The sequence below is a fragment of the Sorex fumeus genome, unplaced genomic scaffold, assembly GCF_029834395.1.
Source record: "Sorex fumeus unplaced genomic scaffold, SorFum_2.1 ptg000098l, whole genome shotgun sequence".
In the NCBI taxonomy this organism is placed as follows: Eukaryota; Metazoa; Chordata; class Mammalia; order Eulipotyphla; family Soricidae; genus Sorex; species Sorex fumeus.
The window spans coordinates 88,294,489-88,322,043 of NW_026606155.1; the positions used below are offsets into that span (position 1 = coordinate 88,294,489).

The window sequence follows — 27,555 nt, forward strand, 5'->3', positions numbered from 1 at the left end:
TTGAAGGCGTTCCAAGCCGCTCTCTTCCTCCTGCGCAGCTCGGGTGCCAGGTCATTTGTCATGTTGACCTCTCGACCTAGGTACACATAGCTGTTGCATTCGGAGATGGTCGTTCCATTGAGAGCGAATGGGGCGTCAGGAACAAGGCTGTTTCTCATAAACATTGTCTTTGTAAGATTCAGCTGTAGTCCTACCTTTCCACACTCACGGTCAAAGTCGGCCAGCATTTGTGCCGCTTGGCTGATGTTTGGTGTTATTAAAACAATGTCATCAGCAAAGCGGAGGTGGTGTAGTTGCCGACCATCTATCTTCACTCCCATTCCTTCCCAGTCCAGTCGTCGCATGATGTTCTCGAGGGTGGCACTGAAGAGTTTCGGTGAAATGGTATCACCCTGCCGCACCCCTCTCTTGACATCAACGATCACTTCTTTGTAGAATGGTGAGATCCTGGTAGTGAATCCGCAATACAGCTCACGGAGGATCCTGATGTATTGGGCTTGAATGCCCTGATTGGCTAGGGCTTCAATGACCGCTTCTGTCTCAACAGAATCAAAGGCCTTCTTTAAATCAATGAACGTTAAGCAGAGCGGCATCTTGAACTCCCGAGAAACCTCAATGAGCTCATTGAGGTTTCTCATTCTGTTATAAAGGAAGTTTAAAGATTGCTAGCTATTGGGACTTGAGTTTTATTTTTTTTTAATATCCTATGATCTCATCTGACTACTCTTGGTTTATATAGGCTTGTGATTTAAAGTAAATATAAATTGAGTAGTGAAAAATTTTGCTCAAGCGGGCCCAGTAACATCTCCATTGGAGACTTTGTTGTTACTGTGTTTGGCATATCAAATATGTCACGGGGAGCTCTTGCTGGGGCTGGAGCGATAGTACAGCGGGTAGGACGTTTGTCTTGCACGCAGCTGACCCAGGTTCAATTCCCGGCATCTCATATGGACCCCCAAACACCGCCAGGAGTAATTCCTGTGTGCAGAACCAGGAGTAACCCCTGTGCATCGCGGAGTGTAACCCAAAATGCAAAAAAAGAAAAAAATTATCTTGCTGTTTGGTAGCAATTCATCTAAAAGTTCTTAGCTGTAGCATCAGGGATTAAGAGATGTTCCTCTATTTAAATTTTTGAATCTTCAAAGTGGAACAGATTCCTCTCTTGGAGAAATCTGAGGCCAGATAACTGAAAGACCACAGGCCTAAGTGAACGGTCAGAGCAGCATAGTTGGGGGCGGCCAAGATAGGACTGACAACACTGGACAAAAGAGCAGCATAGCAGAGCACAGAAGGAAGGAAAAGAGAGATATGCTCTTGCAATTGTGTTAGTCCATGGTCTATATGTAAGTAATGGGATTAATTTGCTGTCTTTCATTCTCTCAAAGAGCAAACAAGTCTAGTTCTTTTTTTTCTCTTTTATAGTGATTGTTTTATTAATTAACTAACATCCTCTTCATTTTCATTTGCCTCTGTCCTGTTATAAATGGAACAAGGTAAAACATGTGTAGAGAATTAACTTCATTCTATGATAACCCACTAGCCCCTAACCTTGCTTTACCATAATCTTCACATGTACTATTATAAGTTGGTTCTTTCAAAGTTGAGGGTTTTTTTCCATACGAACAAACACAGTGTTAGTTATATGAAACAAACAAATTGTTTCTAGTCATCTTTGTTTTTTCAAGCCAGGCATATGCCTGCTTAGAAATAAACTCTGGAGGAGAGACTAGAGCAGTAGTGAAGCCCACAGGGCGTTTGCCATGCATGCAGCTGACTCTGGTTTGATCCCTGGGCACTCCATTTTGTCCCACAAGGCTGCCAGGAGTGCTCTGTCTTAGAGCACAAAGCCAGGAGTAAGCCCTAAACACTCCTGGAGGTGGCACAAAACAAAACAAGATTAACTCTGGAAGAAGTCAGAAAACAATACCCAATTTTGTTTTGGGTTTCTTTTTGGTGGTGGTGGGGTGGTGTTGGGGGCTATACCAATGATGCTCGGAGTTACTCTTGACTTTGCACTCAGGAATTACTCCTGGCAGTCCTCAGGGGCCACATGGGATGCCAGTGATTGAACCTGAGTCAGCTTTGTGCAAGACAAGTGCTCTACCAGCTGTACTATCACTTGGGCCCACCAAGTCTAACTGGATACCTGTTCTTGTACTGCCCCATGAGTGAGACCTGGTTTTAAACATTTTAAATAATTTAAAAATCAAAAGAATATGATACAGGAAAATAATAAGAAATTCTAATTTTACTCTATATGTTGGATTTATTGGAACACAGACATATTTATTTATTTACTGCTTTTTACTACAAAGGAAGAGAAATTACTAAAGACCTGAGGAGACTAAGGATTGTGCATTGTAGTATCCTGAATTGGATCCTGGAACAGAGAGAAGACTTAATGGAAAAAATGGTGACATATAAATAAAGTCTGGAGTTTAGTTAATAACAGTGTACTTATGTTGGTTTCTTAGTTTTGCAAGCATACGATGCCATGTAAGATGCTAGTGTTAAGGGAAACTTGGTGAAAGACAGTTACTTTTCTTTAAATCTAAAGCTATTTCAGGATAAAAAGTTATTTAAAATACAATTTAAAGGTTATTTAAAATACAATTTAGAGGGGTAGTACAATGGGTAGGGCATTTGCCTCGCACTTGACAACCCAGGCTCAGTCCCTAGCATCACATATGGTTCCCCAAGCACTGCCAAAAGTAATTCCTGAACACAAAGTCAGCAGTAACCCATGAGCTTTGCTGGGTTTGCCCCTCCTACCCAAAAAAACCACCTCAGAATCACCACAATTAGGGAGGAAGAGAGAGTACAGTGAGTAGGGCACTTGCCTTGCATGTTGCTGACCCAGGTTTAATCTCTAGTATCCCACATGATCTACAGAACCAGAAATAAATCCTGTGCACTGCTAGATGTGACTCCAAAACCAAAAAGAAAAAAATTCTTTTTAATAAATTGAAAAAAGCAGTTAAATGGGACCTGGCATGTGCTCAGACTTAACACACATGCCTCTTACATATGTGAGACCCTGGGTTAGAACCACCCACCTAATTTAAAAAAAAATGTTTCTTAACAAATTGCTGGCATTGCCTCTAGGTTGCCATCTTATTTTATTAAGAACATTTAATATTGGGCTGGAGCGATAGTACAATGGGTAGGGCAATTGCCTTGCTAGTGGTCAACCTGGGTTTGATCCTCAGCATCCCATATGGTCCCCCGAGCACTGCCAGGAGTAATTCCTGAGTGCAGAACCAGGAGTAACCCCTGTGCATCGCCAGGTGTGACTCAAAAAGAAAAAAAAAATTAAAAAGAAAGAAAATTTAGTATTGATTAGAGAGATAATAAAATGGGTAAAGTACGTAACCTTACATTCAGCAGACCTGAGTTCTATCTCCAGCATCACGTTGTTACCTGAGCACTGCCAAAAGTGATCCCGGAGCATCGAACCAGGAGTAAGCCCTGAGCACCACTAAGTATTACCCAAAAGCAAACAAAAAATATTTTTTTAATGTTGCCCATTTTCATAAAGGTTTTACTATATCATAGGAATGGCATCTTTGCTAACTCTTTAAAGTGGATTATTATGGGGGCTGGAGCAATAGTACAGCAGGTAGGGCATTTGCCTTGCACACCACTGATCCAGACTTGAACCCTGCTAGGAGTGACTCGAGCACAAGAACTAGGAAGTACACTGGTCTAACCCCCACCCAAAAAATAATGTGGAATAGCATTTTTGAGCGGTTGTTTGCTGACTTATTTATTGTCTTATCCACAGCTATAAAACCAAAATATTATAGAAATGGTCTTTCATTATAGTGAGTCAGTTTTTTATACTAACTATCCATTACTTTCATTAACCAACACTTAAGTCCTCAGAGGACTGGAGAAATAGCTCAACTGGCTGAATGCTTGCTTTACATGTGTGAGTCTATGTCCAATCCCTGACACTGTATGGTCCCCTAAACACAGTGAGGAGTGACCACCAGTAGAGAACTGGGGTTAGTGACCAACCTCCTCTCTCCACACACAAAAATTCTTAGAATTGAGTCAAGTTTAAGGTTTCAGAGAATGTGGGAATGAAAATGACAATTGTTTGAATCCTTTCTTCACAATATTTGAGCTTTGTGATCTTGGAAAAGCCGTATTTTTAAGTAATAGTATTATTTTATTTTTCCTCAGAATTGTTTACCTGTCTATAAAGAGAATATTTTTGAAGGCAACTATAAACTGTGACTCACAGAAAAGTTTGTCTATTTTATCTGCCAGGTACATTGAAATATTGCCACCCGTCTGTCAAAAATACTGCCATCAGTGTGTGTATGACAATTTTTTTTTCACTTTTTGGGTCACACCCAGCTATGCTCAGGGGTTACTCCTGGTTCTGAACTCAGGAATCACTCCTGGCAGTGGGGGACCATATGGGATTCCAGGGATCGAACCTGGGTCGGCTGTATGTAAGGCAAATGCCCTGCCCACTGTATTATGGCTCGGCCCCTGTATGACAAATTATTAAAAAGTGTTTTGTTACTGTTGTTGTATTTTTTAATATTTGGGCCACCCTCATGACTGTGCTACTCCTGGATCATTGTGCACAGGGTCACTGCTAATGCTTGGTGGACCTCATGGTGCCAGGGATAGAACTTGGGCCTCCAGTATATAAAGGATAGGATTGAACTATCTCTCCAGTCTTATAGTGACAACGTCTTAAAACTTTGGTTTCTTTTTTTTTGATTTCTAGTAAAATTTTAGCACTATCATTTCTATAACATTTCTAATAATTTTCATAGTGCTTTAGCGTCTACAAGACATTTATACATGCATGAAATAATAGTAAGTAGAAGTACACATATGGCCACCCAAGCACTGCGCTTGAGTTCTTATCTCCTTGACGATTTTCCAGAGATGACTTACCAATATAAGAAAAAACTGCTTCATCAATAGAATGGTAGGTATAACCATTTCAGTTTCCATGAATTGCCCTAGGAGCTGATGTGATTAGAACAGGTTGGAAGAAATCTGGGCCTGTATGTTATCTCCTTTACTAACTATGCAGTGGTGCCAATGTACATGGGAGGAAGTTTGCTTGTTTTCTCCTTTTGGTGTTTCTGCTTGGGTGACAATGTCATTTGTCATCTCTCACATTTGGTGGTTGGGGTGGGGGTGTGTGGAGTGGCTCCATGTGCCTCCTGCTTTCTGCCATCTTCTTCAGTCCTAACCTGTGCCTACAGAGAGCCACTGTACCTGCAGTTCCTAGAACATGCCTGATGATGGGCTTCCACAGCAATCTCAGTGTTCAGCAGTCATGTTGTCTGCTATACCTCTCAGTGCACCCAAAGAGAATAACCTCTGTCTAATAGTTTAGGTTGTTTAGTTAGAAATTTTAACAGTATTACTTAAAAAAAAAAAAGCCCTCATATCAGGCATCTCAGGGGCTAGAGTGATAGTACAGTGGGTAGGGCATTTTGCCTTTCAAGTGGCCAACCCAGCATCCCACTGGTCCTCTGAGCACTGCCAGGAGTAATTCTTGTGTGCAGAGCTAGAAGTAACCCCCGAGCATTGCCAAGTGTGGCCTAAAAAAGCAAAAAAAAAAAAAACCCAACAAAAAAATTACCCACAAAACCCTTCATATCAGATATTCTAAAAATATATATATATGTTTATATATATATATTCCATTTCTCCATGTGCTTGGAATTTGGACCAAAATGTGTCACACACACACACACACACACACACACACACACAACTTTCTGAACATTCCATTTATAGTCATATCCGTGGTTGAATGTTTTCAACTGAGAAATATTTACCATTATAAATCTTTATCTAACAGCAGCTGGCTCACAAAGTTCAATCAAAAGGTGAAATTGAATTGGGCATAAGCAATTATGCAGTACCGAACAATGTTCAAAAACAAGCTGAGAGTGTTGCAGATAAGAATGAAGAACCCTCAAGCAATCATGCTTCACAAGGGAAAGGTATTACTATGATTTTGTTTTGTGTTAATAAGATACCGACTTTCCTTTTCTCCTTTTGAAGTAAATAGTTTTCTTTCATAAAAAAATACTGCCTGAAGGCTGGTGAGACAGCTCAGAAGGCTAGATTGCATGCTTTACATTTGTGAGGCCTTGGTTTGATCCCCAGCACTACATTGTCCCCTAAATATATATGTATATGTACATATATAGAAACAAATATGAATGAAAAATATGTATGTATATATACATATATATGTAATTTCCATAGGCTCATATTGTTCTGTTTATAATTTGGAGCTTTTGATACATAGTGAATTGTGGGAGACCAGAGAGATTGTGGGTAAGATGCTTGCATTGCATACAGCCAGTCACGTCCTCTATGGTCCCGTGAGCATTTCCAGGAGTGATCCCAGAGTATAGAAACTCCTGAGCATTACCAGGAGTGATCCCAGAGTATAGAAACCCCTGAGCTTCACCTGGTGTGGCGCAAAACCAAGTAGTGAGTTGTCTTTTAGTTGTAAGTATGCCCAAAGTGGTCTCCCATTGCCAGTAACTTTAGAAGCTGATTTTTTTAAGCAATTTTCAACTTGTCTAAGGAGAAATATATTTTATCTTCTGTTGCTTGAGTAGATCAGATCAAACGGGGAGGTGATGCAGGAATGCCTGGAATAGAAGAGAATGACATTGCAAAAGTTGAAGATCTTCCCACGGGTAAGTAAGGATTTTTCACTTTGAATACATTAGTTGTGGGTTTGTTGTATATGGCCTCTACTCTATTGAAGCAACTATTAAAAGTACAGAGGAAATATATTAACAGAATAATAGATTTTAGCACTCCCCCTAAACAAATTGATAAAACAAACAAACAAAAATAATGAAAAAAATGGGCTCAAATTAAGAAATAGAGCAGTTTTGCTTTTTTGACGTGTATAGTATTTTTTACAAAAGCCAAGTCAAATTCTTCTTCTTCAGTACACATGGTACATTGTCAGAGATAGACAGCATGTTCGGATACGAGACAATTATATCCAGAAGTCATGAAGATAGAGGGACCAGAGAGATAATACAGTGGGTAGGGCATTTGCCTTGCATGTAGCCGGTGTGGATTTGATCCCAGGAACCCCATATGGTCCCCCAAGCCTGCCAGAATTGATCCTCGAGCACAGCCAGGAGTGGGTCCTGAGCACTGCCAGGTTTGGCCTAAGAACAAAAAAAAATGATGAAGATAGAAGTCAGATCAAGTATCTTATCTGATCAAAATGCTATAAATATTTTTTCTATGAAAATATAGCTGAGGGAAATAACAAGCTTTTGAAAACTAAACAACATACTATTGAACAACCACTGGATCAAAGAAGAAATCAAACAACAAATTAAGACTCCTAGGAACAAATGAGATTGAAGACATGAGCTGCTGGAACACACGGAATATAACAAAAGCTACATACTATACTGAGGGAATTTAATAGCAATTCAGACTTTCAGCATCAAACAAGAAAAAACGGCCTAATTTTACCTCTAAGTAACTAGAAACAGAACCACAAAGCCAAAGTAAATAGAAAAAAGGAAATTATAAACACAAATCAGTCCAGAGCAATAGTACAGTGGGTAGGCTCTTGTGTTGCACATCACTGACCTAGGTTCAGTCCATGGCATACAATATGGTTACCCAAATCCCACCACAAGTGATCCCTGAATGCATAGAAAGATAAGTCCTTATCTTCCCTGGGTATGGTCCAAATACCAAAATAATAATAATAATGTGTGTTGTTCTAATTTTTTTTGCTTTTTTTTTCATTTTTTATAAGTTCATTTATTGAATCAGAGCAGTTACAAAGCTTTCGGGTTTAAGTATCGGTCATACAGTGAAACACCCGTACCTTCACCAGTGCCCATTCTCCACCCCCAAAAACCCCAGTATACTCCTTAAGCAGCTTTATCAGGAGCCAGAGAGGCTGTTAATGGGCGGTGACTTGGGGACAGAGAGGAAAGGGCTGGTGGTGACTTGTTGGGATGGAGAGGAAAGGGCCGGCTCCACCCTCATCCCGTGAGGCCCCGTATGTCTCGTCACTGAGGGCCCAAACCTGATTGTCCAGTGGCCTCTGGAGGATGACAGCCACCGAGCTGCCTAGGGGGAGCAGGTGGAGGGACAGCACTCTTTCCCCCCTGGGCTGGCCCAGCAACAGTAACCTACTGCGGGTCCAGATATCATTTCTGCCAAAAGTCACTGGGTTCTGAGATTTGTTTCTGGGTCTCTGGGATCATGGCCGTTAAGCAGCTTGATTGGGAGCCAGAGAGGCTGTTTGTGGGCGGCGACTTGGGGTCTCGTTAGGGTGGGGAGGAAAGGGCTGGCTCCACCCCCATCCTGTGAGGCCCCACATGTCTCATCACTGCAGAACCACACCTGATTGTCTAGTGGCCTCTGGAGGATGGCGGCCACGAGGCTGCCAGGGGGAACAGGCCAAGGCACGAAACCTATTCCCACCTGGGGTGGCCCAGCGCCTGTAATCTTCTGCAGGGACTGGATGCATTTCTGCCAAAAGCCGCTGGGTTTCAAGATTTGTTTCTGAGTCTCTGGGATCATGGCCGTTAAGCAGTTTGATCACGAGCCAGAGAGGTCGTTCATGGGCGGCAACTCGGGGTCTTGTTGGGGTGGGGAATAAAGGACCAGCTCCACCCCCATCCCGTGAGACCCTGCATATGACTGTCTAATGGCCTCTGGCCGCCAAGGGGGAGCAGGTGGAGAGACAGCACCCTTTCCCCCCTGGGGTGGCCAGACGACAATAACCTACTGTGCGGTCCGGACACATTTCTGCCAAAAGCCGCTGGGTTTCAAGATTTGTTTCTGAGTCTCTGGGATCATGGCCAGTAAGCAGTCTGATCAGGAGCCAGAGTGGCCATTTGTGGGCGGCAACTCGGAGTCTCATTGGGACGGGATGAAAAGGGCTGGCTCCACCCTCATCCTGTGAGGCCCCACATATCTCATCATTATGGGCCCAAACCTGACTGTCCAGTGTCCTCTGGAGGATGACGGCCACTGAGCCGCCAGGGGGAATAGGACAAGGCATGAAACTTTTTCCCACCTGGGGTGGCCTGGTGCCAGTAACCTGCTGCAGGGACCGGATGCATTTCTGCCAAAAGCCACTGGGTTCTGAGATTTGTTTCTGAGTCTCTGGGATCATGGCCGTTAAGCAGTTCGATTAGGAATCAGAGAGGCCATGCCTCCAGTTATATAGCTGAGCCGGAGGTGGTTTGTGGGTGTGTCTCCCACATACCTCTCTAACTTTTGGCCGTTTACTTTCTTGGTAAACTTTGCCCCAAGCTTTTGTGGTCTGGCCAAAGGCACAGCAGCAATTTTGGGGTATCTGGAAGTCTGAAGATGCCATCAGGCTGTTGATGCACTCGCCTCACAGGTACAGATTAACCTACTGGTGGCACCATACCCCCTGTTGCTTGCTTTTAAACCTTTTAAGATGAAGAGACATTCCAAAGATAGGAAAGCATAGAGGTTTTGCTGACCCCTCCAAAATATAAAACCCCCAAATAGTGTAACATTTTTCCATATTTGTTTCAGATGTTTCTCATGTTATTGTTAGATTAATAAAACATTCTGTATACGTTAGAACCTCCATATGTCTCCAGACAACACCATGCTAGTCTTTTTCCTCCGTAGAGGTAACTACTGTGCTGAGATTGGTTTATATTGATCTGTATGTTTGTGGATTTTTTACTGCATTTGTAAGCAGCTAAAAAACCATAAAGTATTGATTTCTATACTGCTTTAAACTTTAAATAATGTTTTGTTGTGTATTATTTTAGAACTTAATTTTTCCTCCTCAGTATTATGCTCCTGAGACTTCTTAAACATTTGCAATTATTTCAATATACTATAATTCATATGTGCATATATAATAAACAATTAGGCTTTTCCTGATTTTTATGCTGTTTCAAATAATACTATAGTGGCCCTTTTTTCTTTTTCTTTTTTTAATTTTTTTTAATCTTATTTTTTCCCGTTTATTTTCATTAGTGAAACACCATGAGATACAGTTGTAGACTTACAAACTTTCATGCTTGGATTTCAGTTATACAGTGATCGAGTACCCATCCCTCCACCAGTGCCCATTCTCCACCACCACTGATCCTAGTAGCCCTCCCATCCCCAAATCCCATACCCCGAACCCACCCCACCTCTATGGCAGGGCATTCCCTTTTGCTCACTCTTTCCTGCAGCGCCTTGTAGTTTGCAATAGACGTATTGAGTGGTCATCGTGTTCCGTCTATAGTCTACTTTCAGCACACATCTCGCATCCCGAGTGAGTCCTCCAAACATCCTTTACTTGGTGTTCCCTTCTCTATCTGAGCTACCTTTTTCCCCAGCATGTGCTGCCAGCTTACAAGCCCTGGAGCAGACCTTCTGGTACTTATCTCAACTATTCTTGGGTGTTCAACTCCCATTATGTTACTTTATATTCCCCATAAGATGAGTACAGTCTTTCTATGTCTGTCGCTTTCTTTCTGGCTCATTTCACTTAGCATGATACTTTCCACGTAGAACCACTTGTATGTAAATTTCATGACTTCATCTTTTCTAACAGCTGCATAGTATTCCATTGTGTAGATGTACCAAGGTTTCTTTAACCAGTCATCTGTTCTCAGGCTATAGTGACCCTTCTTTCATTGTTTTTGTTTTTTGTTTTGGGTCCACACCCATTGAGGCTCAGGGGTTACTCCTGGCTCTGAGCTTAGGAATTAGTCCTGGCAGTGCTTGGTGGATTGTATGAGATGCTGGGGATTGAACAGTTAACTGCGTGCGAGACAAATATCCTAACCACTGTACTATTTCTTTGGCCCCTACTGACTATTCTTGTGTATGTCTTCTACACATCTGAGTTTCCAGAAACTTCTCTTTGAGGTTATTGAGAAGGTGAGGGTGCTGCTGAGACTAGGGATTTAGCACTCACTTAGACCCACCCACCCAGTCTTTGAGGTTTGAGGAACTCTTTTTTTTTAAAATTTTGTGGTACTAGGAATCAAATCTGGGGCTTCACACACAAACACAAGGAAGTTATACTACTATTGAGTCACATCTTGAGGATATCTTGAACTCTACATACTGATGACCTATAAACAATTCTCAGGACATTATTTCTAAAGCTGTCTACAACAATATGGAATTGAAAGTAGATTCCTGCTTGACGGAGTATCTTCAGCTTCACACTTCTATCAGTTTACTCTTCTAGTAATATAAGATAGTTTTTTTGGGGTTCTGTTTTCTTTTATTTTGGGGCCATACCAGTGATTGCTCAGGGGATATTCCTGGCTTCACCCTCAGGAATCACTCCTAGTAGTCCTCAGGGGACCATGAGGGATGCTGGGAATCGAACCCAACTTTGTCCAGAACTTGCAAAGCAAATTCCTTACCCACTATACTATTGCTCTGCCCTCTAGTTTCTGTTTATATTCTCAGTTACATCCAGGTTTTCTGTACTTTAACTTTTTGCCATTGTAATATATATATCGAATCGATATGCCAGACACAGTAACAACAAAGTCTCCAATGGAGACGTTACTGGGCCCGCTCGAGCAAATCGACGATCAACGGGAGGGCCTTTACTTACTTTACTAATATATATACATATATATATGCATATATATTATATAATACATAATATATTATCACTATCACTCTCCTCCCGTTGTTCATCAATTTGCTCGAGCGGGCACCATAATGTCTCCATTGTGAGACTTGTTGCTTTTTTTTTTCTTTTTTTTGGCATATCAAATACATCACGGGTAGCTTGCCAGGCTTTGCTGCAGGCAGAATACCCTCAGTAGCTTGCTGGGCTCTCCAAGAGGGGTGGAGGAATCGAACCTGGGTCGGCCATGTGCAAGGCAAACACCCTACCAGCTATGCTATCGCTCCAGCCCACATAATATATTATACATAATTATATAACATAGTATGTTATATAATATATGAATAGTATATTATATATATACTACTTATAGACTTGGGGGGGCGCACTCAGCTGTGGTCTGGGGTTACTTCTGACTCCTCATTCAGGAATTACTTGTGGCAGTGCTGGGGGAACTATATAGGATGCCAAAAATTGAAGCTGGGTCTTCAATTCTTGCATGCAAGGCAAACGCCCTACCTGCTGTTCTGTCACTCCAGTCCCATGCCATTGTAATATTTATGAAATAGTGTCTTACTTTAACTTGACTTTGCCTTGGGACTAGTGATATTAAGCATCTCTTTATTTAGTTATTGGCTGTTTCAGTTGCTACCTTTCTTGAAATACAGAAGTACCTGATCATCTTTTTTCCTGTACTTAAATTGAATTGCTATTTTTTCTTACTAATTTTTAAGAATTATTTTATTTTATTTTGGAAGGCTCTTTTGGATAGCCCAAAAGAAAAAATAATTTAATTGAATCATTACTATGAGCCTCTTTCCTGGAATCTCTTGGTGGAATCTCTTTATTATGAAAATAAAGACTCTTGGAAGTAAAATGCCCAGAAAATCTGCCTTATCTGTGAGAGCAAGAAAAATCAAGGAGGGACTGAAGAGAAAGCTCAGAGGATGGAAAACACATGCTTCACATGCCCGAAGGCCATGTTTGATCATCTTGGGGCCACTGCATGGTTCCCCAAGCACCACTGCGAGCAGTCTTCAGAATTGGCCGTAGCCTCTGAGCACCACTGTGAATTGTGTCCCAGAAACAAAGCAAAAAGAAAATTTGACTTCAGTGTTGCCAGTTGGTGTAACTTAAGCTTTCTAAAATGGGAAACTCTCAAGGATGGGTATTAGAGCAAATGGGATAATAATCTGAAAATTAGTGGATAAAACAAGATAGAATTAGAGGGAGACAGCCTGGTTTCCATTGAAAATGCGGAAATGCCATTTTCCAGAATATACCCTGGAGCTGAAGGTGTTTTCTGAAGAACTGCAGGCAAGTCTGAATGATTTGGCCAAATTACAAGTCATACAGAAAATGGAAAAACTGTCATCAACTATGAAGAGAATCTGCAAACTAGAAAATTACTTTTGTGGGAAGGACAGATTTTTGAGTTTTCCTCCATGCTCTCTTACATGTGCAAGAAGTTGCTGCTCCTGAAATGTACCATCTCTGAAGCACTGCCCCACAACTCTGATCACCAATTCATCCTGAGCTACTGTCAGTGTGACTGTGCCAGCCCTCCCTGGAAGGACCCCCACATTGCATCTGGAAAGCATGCTGTGGAAAGCACTGAACACCACATGTTCAGTCTCTTGAGTCATCTCTCCATCCCTGAGAACTTTTTCTCAACACGGCCAATAGTGCATATTTTAAGCTTGTAGACAATACTCAACTCTGCTGTTTCCTATAAAATAAGCAGAGGTATTATATGAACAAATGATCAAGGCAGTGCTTCTTCTTTTTTCTTGCTTTTTCATTCCTGTAAGGAAATCCTTTATTTAACATAGAATCTTTATGTGGAGCTAGGTCCCACATCTGCAGACTCCCAATAGCTCTCAAACAGAACAATTGCCTTATCTGCTATATGATTTCTCTGTGTCCCCCATTTTTTAATTGAAGGCACACCCAATGGTGTTAGGAGCGGTTATGGGGCACTATCAGAAATGGCCAGCCAGACAGCTGGGGCCACTGGGCTGCTCTGGCGATTCTGAGGGGATAGCAGGTAGGGGGTAGGGGGACATGCAATGCTGGAAATGAAACAACTCCTTTCACATGCCATGTGTGTGCTCTATCACTGGAGCTATAACCCACCCTTGCCTTGATTTTTGTTAGGAAGATAATAATACATCTTTGTTAGTAATGCCTTTTGTGCAAAACTTAAAATTCTTCCTCTTTAGAACTAAAATTTCAACTTGTAGCATGTCACATTTAATATTTAAAACCTGAGCAGCATAGAGTAGTGTGTTGTCGTTGCTTCATCTAATCTGTAAATGTCAAATTTTATTTGTCTTCTGTAATAAGTTTAAGGGCTGGAGCGAAAGCACAGCGGGTAGGGCGTTTGCCTTGCACGCAGCCAACATGGCCAACCCGAGTTCGATTCCTCTGCCCCTCTCGAGAGCCTGGCAAGCTACCAAGGGTATCTCGCCCGCACGGCAAAGCTTGGCAAGCTACCTGTGACATATTCGATATTCCAAACACAGTAACAAGTCTCACAATGTTACTGGGCCCGGAAATCAATGAACAACGGGGGACAGTGACAGTGACAATAAGCTTAAAGGTTGTACTGTTGAAAATCACTATGTCTGAAGTGATTCATTCATTCATTCATTCTGTCTTTGTTGAGTTACTGTTTTGTGTCAGGCATTATTCTGGGGATAGGGGATATAGTGGTGAACAGGACAGAGTTTTTCGTGTCCCTAAAGCTTATATTCTAGCCAGATTTATTGAGCACAAAAATGTATCAGTCACCATAAATTAGTCAATATGCCAGCGATAAGGATTGTAAAATTAGAGTATTTTAGGATTAGTATATATTACTGTCAATATAAATACAGATCTATTTTTCCCTTTTAGCTTTAAAGAAACCTCCTGTTTCTGTTTCTCAATATGAAAATAACCAAGCAATCTCCCATCTTCCAACTGGACAATCTCTCTCCTCAAATTTGATTCCAGGTATGAAGGAAGCCTTCATTTTTTGTTTTTGTTGTTGTTTGTTCTTTGATCACTCTGACTTGGTGTTCCAAGCTCATTCCTTTTTTAGTTCTTGGGGGACTTTATGTGTCAGGGATCAAACCTGGGCTTTCAGCATGCAAAGTATGCACTCCAACCTACTCACTAATTTAACTGACTCCTGGTATCTTATTAAAATTCCACTTGAAAACCAGTTCAGTAGTCATACATTGTTATATAATTAATAAAATATGATATTATATAGTAAAGTAGCAATTATTCTTTGGTCAATGCTGTATTATCTCATGTTATCTCATTAGTCTCAAGTGACTAATGAGATCTCAGGGAGAAATGGTCATTTTTAAACTGCTCCTTGTCTGGAGAATTAAGAGCAGAATAATTAGTTTTATTTACCACTCTACAGTTCATTTTACCTCAACTACTCTATAAGAATTTTCCTTTTCAAACTATGTTTAATTTTGGGTCATAGACATAGTACAGCAGGTAGGGCAGTTTCCTTGAAGGTTCAAGGAACCTGGGTTCAATTCCCTCTACATGGTCCACTGAGAGTCCTGCCAGGAGTGATCCCTGAATGCAGAAGCAGGAGTAAACCCTGAGCACCCCTTGGTGTGGACAAAGCAAACAAAGAGTGTTTAAATTTATCTTACAGAGATAGGCCATATGTAATTTATTAAATCCACTTGTATTACACTCTATACTTGTGAATGTGTATCTTTTTTTTTCTACTAAGTTTCTGTTATATTTTATAGAAATGTTTCCCTAAAATTGAGATTTTATGATTAGATTGATTGTAATAAGAATCTAAAGCAAGGTTTTCATGAAGAAAAAGGTGGGGACATGGTGGAAAGAATTAACACTTGTGAGTCACTGTATAGATAAAAATGACAGATATTAGATTTTTTTTTTTTGTTTTTACTTTTTGGGTCACACCCAGCACAGGGGTTATTCTTGGCTCTGCACTCAGGAATTACTCCTGGCAGTGTTAGGGGAACCATTTCGGATGCTGGGAATTGAACCTGGGTCAGCCGTATGCAAGGCAAACGCTCTACCCGCTGTGCTATCGCTCCAGCCCCCAGATATTAGAATTTTAAGAAGGCTTACTGGATTTTGAATTTTTTTGAAAGCAGTATAGAATCTGTAGGAAGTAAAAGATACATGTGTCATTTTCATTTTGATCTTTCTCCAACATATCCCTTTGATGAATAGATATATATTTAGTAATGGAGACACTAGGGAGTGATTAAACTTCACAAGATTTAATTAGAAAAAATTAGAATAAAGAAAAAGTCTGCATGACTACCCAACATGAGACAACAATGTATCTTAGCTTTTTTAAAGTAGGTTTTGTGAAATTCCTTCATAAAATATGACTTCATTATGGTGTCTTTGTTTTGTAGATTCCCATGTAAACCTCAATGGAAACCCTGGTACCTCAAAACAGAACCCTTCAAATGTTCTTCAGCGTTTAATTCCAGGCCCAAAGTTAGAGAATGAACCGAGAATTCAAGCAGATATACTAAAGCATGCTTCCAGGGATAGAGTTGGTGATTTCCATAAGTTGAAGCAAAGTAAGAAACAGTTGATGAATATTACACTAAAAAGATTTCACAAAATGTTTGTTTAAAAATTTTAAGATGTTTATTATATACATTGTGCACAGTGTAAAGTTACGTACATAGAAAGTATTATTGTAAAATTTAAAAGAAAATATTATAAATGGGTAAAGTTATTTTAAAGGAGACTCCAGAATGTTACTCATGTTCTCCAACATTAAGGTCAGGTGAGTTAATTTTTTTAATGTTTTATTCTTATGACTATAAAATTCTTTGGAGAAGTGAAAAAAGATATATTTTATTAGACAAGCCTCACACATGAAGGAACTGGCAGAGGAACCCAAGTGTGTGGGACCCGGGCTGAGATCTCCAAGCCTGCTCAGTTCAGGACTGGGCCTCGTCCACCCAGATCCCCCATCTTCCAGTAGCTAGACAGTTACATACACCCATCAACTGCCATGTAACCCCATCAACGGCCAAGATCCAGGAACTATAAAACCAAGCTCCCGGAAGCATGGCCGCATTTCACGCGACCTCTTATTGTCTACTTCTCACTCTCAGAGAACCCAGCAGGCTACCAAGAGTATTCCGCCCGCATATATGCCTAACTGGGAACACCTGTAAAGGTGATTTGAGACTGCCCCAAAGGCCTCCATCCCTTTCAGAGAGCCCGGCAAGCTACTGAGAGTATCCCGCCCGCATGGCAGAGCCTGGCAAGCTACCCGTGGTGTACTCGATATGCCCAAAACGGCAACAATGATGGTCCTCATTCCCCTGACCCTGAAAGAGCCCAAATATGCCATCAGGCTACACTAGCATGTGACAGGGATGAATGGAGACATTACTGGTGGCCACTTGAACAAATCAATGAACAGGGTGATAGTGATAGTGATAATGATTGTTAGACAAACGAATGAAAATGTTGATTAGGAAGAAGGGAAACGAGATCGTTTTGATAAATGGATTCTGGGGGAAATATATTCCTATGAGACCACCATAGCATTGCTTCCTTTTCCATTACTTCTAATTGCAGCTTGTTTCATTTGGGTGTTAGGTGAGAAGTGAAAGAAACTGAAAAAATTCAGAGTACTGTATAATGAAGTTTGACTGCTTAATTACATTGATTTTGGTAAATAGGTAATGCGTATGAATCTATAAATTCTGTAATTGTTAGAATCCCAGAAAGTGTAAGAAAAATTCTGATAGTTGAGAGAATTTGAGCTATTACAGTGTCTCTTAAGTCAGCTTCCTTAAAAACTTAAACTTTTGGGACTGGAGTGATAGCACAGCGGGTAGGGCGTTTGCCTTGCATGTGGCCGACCCGGGTTCAATTCCCAGCATCCCATATGGTCCCCTGAGCATCGCCAGGAGTAATTCCTGAGTGCAGAGCCAGGAGTAACCCCTGAGCATCTCCGGGTGAGACCCAAAATGCAAAAAAAAAAAAAAACCCTTAAATTTTCATATGTAGTTAAGATTGTTTCTTCAAGGCTACTCAAGATTTCCTTTCTTTAACTTCTGAAAAAACAATGTCCAGTTTGCCTTTACTTGCCTTTTGTGATGATTTCTGTAGCAACAGTTGCTCACAGCAGTATTGAGTATTTAGGCAGTTACTTTATAGTGGATGTTTTACCATGAGAACTGAGTAGTCACATTTGTTAGTATTTTCAAAATATTATTTTATTGGTCTTATGAAAGCCATTCATTTTTCTGCATCTATAGGACTATCAATTTGCATATATATATTGACTTTCCTTCGTTGGTATTTTTAAACATGTTCCTGTATCTTAACCAAAGTATTATATGAGAAACATTTTCATTTACAAGAATGATAATGTCTTTAAATAAAAAATATTTCTCAAAATCTTAGCAAGCAATTAGGCTAAAAACTTTTCTCAACAAGAAGTTTAAAGTAAGGACATAACAAAATAAAATAATTTTTAGTAATTAAGATTTTCTTTTAAACATAGTTTGTACTACATTGTGTATCATTTACTTTTATGACTTTTTACTATATTGTTTATACTGATCTTTGGGTAATTATTAATAATTTTGGAAAATAGTTTTGAGAAAATTATTGTTCTCTAACTTAATTTTTTTTCTTTTTGGGTTTTGGGTCACACTCGGCAATACACTGCGGTTACTACTGGCTCTTCACTCAGGAATTACTCCTGGTTGTGCTCTGGGGATGCTGGGAATCGAACCCGGGTCAGCAGCGTGCAAGGCAAAGCCCTACCCGCTGTGCTATCACTCCAGCCCCCTCTAACTTATTTTTAAAAGACCCTATTGAGGTTCATTCTTATTCCATTAAAAAATTACATATATAAATATCAAATCAATTTCTGTATTTTATTAACTTTTTTAATAAAAAATGTTATTGTCCTATTATTGTTTATAGTTCTTGCTCTTGGAGAACCTGGCAGGCTACCGAGAGTATCCTGCCTACATGGCAGAGTCTGGTAAGCTCCCCATGGCGTATTCGATATGCCAAAACCCAGTAACAATGATGGGTCTCATTCCCATGACCTTAAAAGAGTCTCCAATGTGGCACATGCTAAAATCTCAGGGATAGGACGAATGGAGACGTTGCTGGTGCCTGCTCGAGGAAATTGATGAACAATGGGATGACTGTGACGTGACCATGATTAACATTTTTTAATATTTAAAAGTCACTGTCACTGTCACTGTCCTCCCGTTGATCATCGATTTGCTCAAGTGGGCCCAGTAACGTCTCCATTGTGAGACTTGTTACTGTGTTTGGCATATCGAATACGTCACGGGTAGCTTGCCAGGCTTTGCTGTGCGGGCGAGACACTCTTGGTAGCTTGCCGGGCTCTCTGAGAGGGGCGGAGGAATTGAACTTGGGTCAGCTATGTTGGCTTCTGCAAGGCAAATGCCCTACCACTGTGCTATCACTCGCTCCAGCCCATATTTAAAAGTAATTTATTTAAAATGTATTTAATTCACATACATTTTCATCTATCATATTTACATTGTTTTAATTTTAATCGGGCCATACTTGCTGGTGCTGGGGACTACCAGGATTATACCTGCTTGTGCTCATTTGGAGCAACCTGCATTGCCAGGGATCAAGCTCAATGCCTTACACACGCTAAGCATGTGCTCTGCTACTTGAGCTATCTCCCAGCTCCATTGTTGTATATTAATATAATATCTATATATTTATATACAGGCTGGAGCGATAGCACAGCGTGTAGGGCATTTGCCTTGCACGCAGCCAACATGGCTGACTCGAGTTCGATTCCTCCGGTCCTCTCGGAGAGCCCGTCAAGCTACCGAGGTTATCTTGCCGGCACAGCCTGGCAAGCTACCCATGATGTATTCAATATGCCAAACACAGTAACAAGTCTCACAATGTTACTGGGCCCGCTCGAGCAAATCGATGAACAACGGGAGGACAGTGACAGTGACAGTGATATTTATATACATGTGTTTGTGTGTATGCATATTGTGCATATATATTTGCTCACTGATAGAGATTACATTGTACTTAAGCAATAATAATTAACTATATCTTTTGTATTATATAAGGATTCCCCTTACTTCTATTTTTTTTATTATGACCATGAGATTTTGGGGTGGGGCCACACCTGCCAATGCTCAGGGGTCATTCCTGGTTCTGCACTCAAGAACTATTTCTAGCAGTGCTCTGGTACCATATAGGATGCTGGAGATTGAACCCAGGTTGGTTGCATGTAAGGCAAATTGAATATAATAGCAAATTGAATATAATAGGTAGGGTGTTTGCCTTGCACACAGCTGACCGGGTTTGATTCCCAGCATCCCATATGGTTCCACGAACACCACCAGGAATGATTCCTGAGTGCAGAGCCAGGAGTAACCCCTGAGCATCACCAGATGTGACCCAAAAAGCAAAGCAAACAAAAAATTATTTCCTTCTGCTTCTACTTCGAATGTTCCTTTAAAGGTGTAATGCCCAGACTGAAATTTCTACTTTCCTACATTTATAGCTCCTATTACTTACTATGAGATTTTTTTCTTGAACAGTTTTATAGTGTTACTAAAGATATTCAGCTACATAGGGCTGGACTGATGGGTCAGCAGGTAGGATTCTTGCCTTGAACATTCTCAACCTGGGTTCAGTCCTTAGCACCATACAGTCAATCCTCTGAGCATGCCAGGAGAGATTCCTGAGTGCAGAGCCAGGAATAAGCCCCGAGCATAATCCAGTGTAGCCCAAAATCCAAAAATAAATAAATAAAGCTTATGTATATTTCTCTATGATCTGCTCATATTTGCCTTTTAAGAATATAATGATTCTTTAAAACTATTACAAGTCATTGCTTTACTAGGGTCTATTTTTATGTAGGAATTTACTATAATTAAATATGAAGTCTATTGTACTTTTTTTGGTTTGTTTTAGTTTTATAATGCCAGATTGAACCCAGAACCTTGCCACATGAATATACATCATTTTTAACCACTTAGCCAAATAACTAGGAGATTAATTACTTTTGTGTTTGTATCAAACTTTTTTTTGCAAGAAAGTTTTTATTAAAGACTTATTTTGTCTTTTTTTTTTTTGAGCCATATCTGGTGATGCTTGGGGAAGAAACTACATATGATACCAGGGATTGAACCCCAGAGAAACAGCACAGTGTGTAGGACACTTGCCTTGCATATGACTTCTGCAAATCGTGGTTTGATCCCTGGCAACATATTTGGCCCCTAAGCACTGCCAGGAGTAATCCCTGAGAGAGCCAGGAGTAAACCCAGAGCATCTCCAGGTATGGTCCAAAAACCTAATTTTTAGGACTGGAAGATGTAGGTTAATATCATATGAAAACCCATCATTTCCAACTCACAACATCTATAAGTAAGTTATTTTTCAATTATACTTGTCATAAATGAAATTTATCAAAGTATACAATTCAGCAGTATTTAGTACATTCAAAATTATTGTTTCTCCAAAAGAAAATTCTTTACCTGGTAAGCACTTACTCTCTATTTCCTTGTACCTGTAATTCTTCAAAAAACTAATGTGCTTTCTGACTCTATGGATTCACTTATTCTGGATATTTTATATGAAAGGAGTACCTGGAGCGATAGCACAGCGGTAGGGCGTTTGCCTTGCACGCAGCCAACATGGCTGACCCGAGTTCGATTCCTCCGCCCTTCTCGAGAGCCTGGCAAGCTACCGAGAGTATCTCGTATCTCGCCCACATGGCAGAGCCTGGCAAGCTCCCTGTGATGTATTCAATATGCCAGACAAAGTAACAACAAAGTCTCCAATGGAGACGTTACTGGGCCCACTCGAGCAAATCGATGAACAACAGGAGGGCCTTTACCTTTACCTTTACCTTTCTATAAATGAAATATAACATTTGTGTTCAACGTCTTTAACTGTTGCCATCCTAATAGTTGGGAAGTGGTAATTGTAATTTTTGTTTACATTTCCTTGATGACTTTAAGCATCTTTTCATGTATTTGTTTTATTTGGGGACTACACCCGTAGTGCTCAGGGGTTAGTTCAGGCTCTGTGCTCAGGAATTATTCCTGGCACGTTCAGGGACCATATGGAATACCAGGGTTCGAACCTGGGTTGTCCATATGCAAGACTAGTGCCCTGCCTGCTATACTATTGCTCCACCCTTTGATTTGCTAATATTTTTGCCAATACTAGGGTTCACTCTGGATGTGTGTTCTTCTGATAAATATACTTTAATGCACAGAAATTTTATCCCCTGTAAGTTTATTTTATTTGGGATGTCTTACAATTCCACATGAATTTTAAGATCTGCTTGTCTGTTACTTCTAAAAAGCAGGTATCTTAGTAAGAATTGTATCCATAGATTGCTTTGGGGAGTATTGTCCTGTGAACAGTGTTAAGTCTCTGAATTCATCCAAGTGATGATTTCTGATGTCACTGTCACTGTCCTGTCCTCCCATTATTCATCGATTTGCTCGAGGAGGCCCAGTAACGTCTCCATCGTGAGACTTGTTGTTTACTGTGTTTGGCATATTGAGTACGTCACGGGTAGCTTGCCAGGCTTTGCCGTGCGGGCGAGATACTCTCAGTAGCTTGCCGGGCTTTTCGAGAGGGGTGGAGGAATCGAACTCGGTTCGGCCATATTGTCTGCTTGCAAGGCAAACGCCCTGGCAATACTTCCCAAAGCACTAGATACATTTAATGCAGTCCCTATAAGGATACCCATGACATTCTTCAAAAATAAAACAAGCCCAAACTTCATATGGAACAATAAACCTCCACGAATAGCTAAAGCAATCCTTGGGGAAAAGATGGGTGGCATCACCTTCCCCAACTTCAAACTGTACTAAAAAGCAGTAGTAATTAAAAGAGCATGGTATTGGACTAGAAATAGACCCATAATAAACCAATAAAACAGTTGAATATACTGTCACAGGCTCGCAAATATATGTTCACTTCATCTTTGACAAGGAGCAATAAAAGTGAAAGTGGAAAAAGGAAAGATTTCAGCAAGTGTTGCTGGAAAAACTGGACAGTTACCTGCCAAAAAATATGAACTCTGACCAAAATACAGAGAGAGCCCACAGGATGGAAAAGAATATTGACCCTCAATAGGTAAAATAGCAGAAATCCAAAACCAACATTTAATTCTTGAACCCAGCTGTAGAAAGCAAATCACTTCACAATGCTTTTTCAGCATGTCTGATTTGGGGGGGGGGGGGGGGTAAACTCTAAATAATAGTGGTGAATCTTTTATTGAAACAGGGACGGGGAGGGGTGGGGGGGTGGGGTTTATTGGGGTTCTTCATGGTAAAAAATAAGTATTGGTAAAGGGAAATGTGTTTGATATTTGCATGACTGAGACATAAACCTGAAAGCTTTGTGACCTTTCCCACAGTGATTCAATAAATAAATAAATTTTAAAAAAAAAGAATATTGACCCAATACCCACCTGATAAGGGGTTAATATCCAGGATATATAAGACATTAGTAGAATTGTACAAGAAAAAAACCTCTGACCCCATCAAAAAATGGGAGAAGAAATAAGAAAAATGGGAGAAGAAAAAAAAATGGGAGAAGAAAAAAACAGAAGCTTCCTCAAAACAGATATGGCAAAAGGGCACGCGAAAAAATGTTCAACATTGCTAATCATCAGGGAAATGCAAATCTTTCTTTCTCTCCTTCTTTCTTTCTTTCTTTCTTTCTTTCTTTCCTTTCTTTCTTTCCCTCCCTCCCTCCCTCCCTCCCTCCCTCCTTCCTTCCTTCCTTCCTTCCTTCCTTCCTTCCTTCCTTCCTTTCTTTCTTTCTTTCTCTTTTCTTTCCTTATTTTTTTATTTGCCTTTTTGTTTTTGCTTTTGGACCACTCTTGGTAGTGCTCAGGGTTCACTCCTGGCTTTTTGCTCCAGTTCACTCCTAGAGGGCATTAGGGTACCATATGCCATGCCAGGGACCAAACCCTGGTCAGCCGCATGCAAAGTAAACACCCTACCCATTGCATTGCACTATTGCTCCAGTCCCTTAGTCCTTTTCTAATTAGTCAGTGGATTAGTTCAAACTATTATATAATAATTTGGGAACATCAATTGTGGTGACATACTTTAATTACTCACATGTATAAGTCAAAAGTACTTTTCTGGAGACACATCCACATTACACAGCTGCTGCCATGTAAACTCATCAGCCCAGTTTCCCAGATTCACAACTAATATCAGAATACATGCAAACTATGCTGCTAACATTCGCAGGTACATTAGTCATCCAGCTGAAAACTCTTGGGCAGTCTTAGGAGGTGGCTAGGCCCAGACCCCACTCTGCCAAAGCTCCACTAGCCACATCTACCACCCCATAGCTGCTGTCATGCCAGTGGCTAAACTTCACTGTTTGACAAATAATTTCTGTAGAAACACCAAAATGTCCAAAATTCTAGGTACTTCAGTTTTCAGGCTGAAAAATCAGGAGTCTTCTCAGGGTGAGGGCAGGCAGCCACCTCCCACATTCCCCATACTTCCAGAAGCCCCAGCAGCCACAACTCCATCCCACAGTCACCACCATGTAAACTCATTTGACCCAGTTCCACAGATCCTGGAGCTCCTGCAGAACTACACCTCCAAATTCCACAATACTGACACACCAGTAGAAACACACCAAATTTGATGAGAAAGTAACATATAAGTCAACTAAGCTCAACAAATAGAATAACATAGCAGGCTCAGCTAGCAACAAACAACTTAGTCTACCCTTAGACAATGACTTAATGACCTCATGGTTAGATTAAACAATTTTCACAAATTTTCTTCTCCTGGAGTATTTTTTAGTAACATCATCAGCCAGCCCTTTAGTTGTAACAAGCAATATGAAATAATTCTTCTGATGTAAAGCATCTTTTTTCAGCAAAATTTTGTAGTAGTTTTCAGTGTATGTGCTTCCTTGTGCTTCCTTGGTTAAATATGTTCCTAACCATTATTTTTTGTGTTAGTGTAAATCCAGCTGTTTACTTTTCAGATTGTTTATTGTTAGCATGTAAAAATAATGCTTGTGTTTTCCTTTCCTTCCCCCACCCCCCATGCTAGGGATTGAACCTAGGTACTCCATACATAGATAGCAAGAGTTCTATCACTGAGTTATATCCCTGCCATTAATGACTTGATTTTTGGTTTGGTTTGTTTGGGGGGGGGGGGGGTGACCACACCCAGCAATGCTCAGTGGTTACTTCTGGCTCTGTACTCAAGAACTATACCTGGTTGCACTTGGGGGACCATATGGAGCACCAGGGACCAAACCCAGGTCCTCTATATGCAAGACAAATGCTCGACTTGCTGTACTATTGCTTGGGCTTCAATAACTTAATTTTTGTATGTTGACCATATATTCTTGTAATTGAGCTGAAATTGGTGCAATAAATTGTACTTTTTTTTCATTTATTTAAATTTTTATTTTATTTTATTTTATTTTTTATTTTTTTTTATTTTTTTATTATTAGTGAAACACCATGAGGTACAGTTGTAGATTTACAAATTTTTGTGCTTGGATCTCGGTTATACCACGATCAAATACCCATTCCTCCACCAGTGCCCATTTTCCACCACCAGGATAATATCCCTCCCCCCCATCCCCCCATCCCCCCCTGCCACTGTGGCAGGGCATTCCCTTTTGTTCTCTCTCTCCTTTTGAGTGTTGTGATCAGCAAAAGAGGCATTGAGTGGCGAACATTTTCAGTCCAGTCTACTTTCAACCTGCATCTCCCCTCCTGGGAGGATCCTCCAAACACCCTCCACTTGGTGTTCCCCTTTCTATCTGAATTGTCCTTTCCCCTAGAATACCCGGCTGGCCTCTAAGTTATGGTTGATCTCAGCTATTCTTGGGTATTAATCTCATATTTTGTTATTTTATATCCCCCAGATGAATGCAATCTTTCTATGTCTATCCCTCTCTTTCTGACTCATTTCGCTTAGCATGATACTTTCCATGTTGTACCACGTGTATGTAAAGTTCATGACTTCATCTTTTCTAAGAGCTACATAGTACTCCATTGTGTAGATGTACCAAAGTTTCTTTAACCAGTCATCTGTTCTTGGGCACTCAGGTCTCTTCCAGTTTCTGGCTACTGTAAAGAGTGCTGCAATGAACAAACAAGTGCAGATGTCACTTCGGCTACACATTTTTGCCTCTCTGGGATATATTCCCAGGAGTGGTATCGCTGGGTCAAATGGGAGCTCAATTTCTAATTTTTTGAGGAACATCCATACTGTTTTCCAAAAGGGCTGAACCAGTCGGCATTCCCACCAACAGTGAAGGAGTGTCCCTTTCTCACCACATTCGTGCCAGCAATGGTTGCTTTTGTTCTTTTGAATGTGGGCCAGTCTCTGAGGTGTGAGATGGTATCTCATTGTGGTTTTGATCTGCATCTCCCTGATGATTAATGATATAGAGCATTTTCTCATGTGCTTTTTTGCCATTCGGATTTCTTCTTTGAGAAAGTTTCTGTTCATTTCATTGCCCCATTTTTGGATGGGGTTGGATGTTTTCTTCTTGTGGAGTTCAACCAGTATTTTGTATATCCTTGATATCAACTCCTTGTCAGATGTGTATTCGGCGAATATTCTTTCCCATTCTGTAGGCTGTCTTTGTATTTTGGTCACTGTTTCTTTGGAGGTACAGAAGCTTCTTAGTTTAAGATAGTCCCATTTATCTATCTCTGTTTTCACTTGCTCAGCCAGTGGCGTGTCATCGTTGAAAATACCATTAGCCTCAATGTCATGGAGGGTTTTGCCAACTTTGTCTTCAATGTATCTTATGGTTTCTGGTCTGATGTTGAGGTCTTTAATCCATTTTGATCTTACCTTTGTACATGGTGTTAGGCAGAGTTCTGAGCCCATTTTTTTGCATGTAGCCGTCCAGTGATGCCAGCACAATTTATTAAAGAGGCTTTCCTTACTCCACTTCACATTTCTTGCACCTTTATCAAAGATTAGATGATCATATGATTGAGGGGAGATGTCAGTGTATTCAACTCTGTTCCATTGGTCTGCAGTTCTGCCTTTGTTCCAGTACCATGCTGTTTTGATTATTACCGCTTTGTAGTAAAGTTTGAAGTTAGGGAGGTTGATTCCTCCCATTTTCTTTTTCCCAAGAATTGCTTTAGCTATTCGTGGGGGCTTATTGTTCCATATAAATTTCAGGAGTGTTTTCTCCCATTTCTTTGAAGAATGTCCTGGGTATCCTTATAGGAATTGCATTGAATTTGTACAGTGCTTTCGGTAGTATTGCCATTTTGACAATGTTAAGTCTCCCGACCCATGAGCAGGGGATGTCTTTCCATTTCCTCATGTCCTCTTTTATTTCCTGAAGTAGCGTTTTGTAGTTTTCTTTGTACAGGTCCTTTACTTCCTTAGTTAAGCTGATTCCTAGGTACTTGATTTTCTGGGGCACAATTGTGAACGGGATTGTTTTTTTCATATAGCTTTCCTCTCTCTCACTGTTTGCGTATAGGAAAGCCATGGACTTTTGGGTATTGATTTTATAGCCTGCAACTTTACTATACAAGTCTATTGTTTCTAGGAGTTTTTTGGTGGAGGTTATTGGGTTCTCTAAGTAGAGTATCATATCATCTGCGAATAGTGAGAGCTTGATTTCTTCCTTTCGTACCTGAATGCCCTTAATATATTTTTCTTGCCTAATTGCTATTGCAAGTACTTCCAGTACTATATTGAACAGCAGTGGAGAGAGTGGGCATCCTTGTCTCGTCCCTGATCTTAGAGGGAAGGCTCTCAGTTTTTCCCAATTGCGGATGATGCTTGCTGTAGGCTTATGGTAGATGGCTTTAACTATGCTGAGGAAAGTCCCCTCTATACCCATTTTGGCTAGGGTTTTCATCATAAAGGGGTGCTGGATCT

At 40.6% G+C, this 27,555-nt stretch overlaps 1 protein-coding gene across 2 annotated transcripts in view; it reads left to right on the top strand.

Annotated features, from left to right (window-relative positions):
* The window catches only part of GOLM2 (golgi membrane protein 2), an 85,056-nt gene that overhangs the window by 37,666 nt on the left and 19,835 nt on the right, over positions 1–27,555 (top strand). For both annotated transcript variants that reach the window (XM_056133867.1, XM_056133868.1), the window contains exons 5-8: positions 5,843–5,987; positions 6,618–6,698; positions 14,525–14,623; positions 16,039–16,209. In XM_056133867.1, the coding sequence (XP_055989842.1) occupies positions 5,843–5,987; positions 6,618–6,698; positions 14,525–14,623; positions 16,039–16,209 (496 nt within the window). The remainder of the gene's footprint in view (positions 1–5,842; positions 5,988–6,617; positions 6,699–14,524; positions 14,624–16,038; positions 16,210–27,555) is intronic.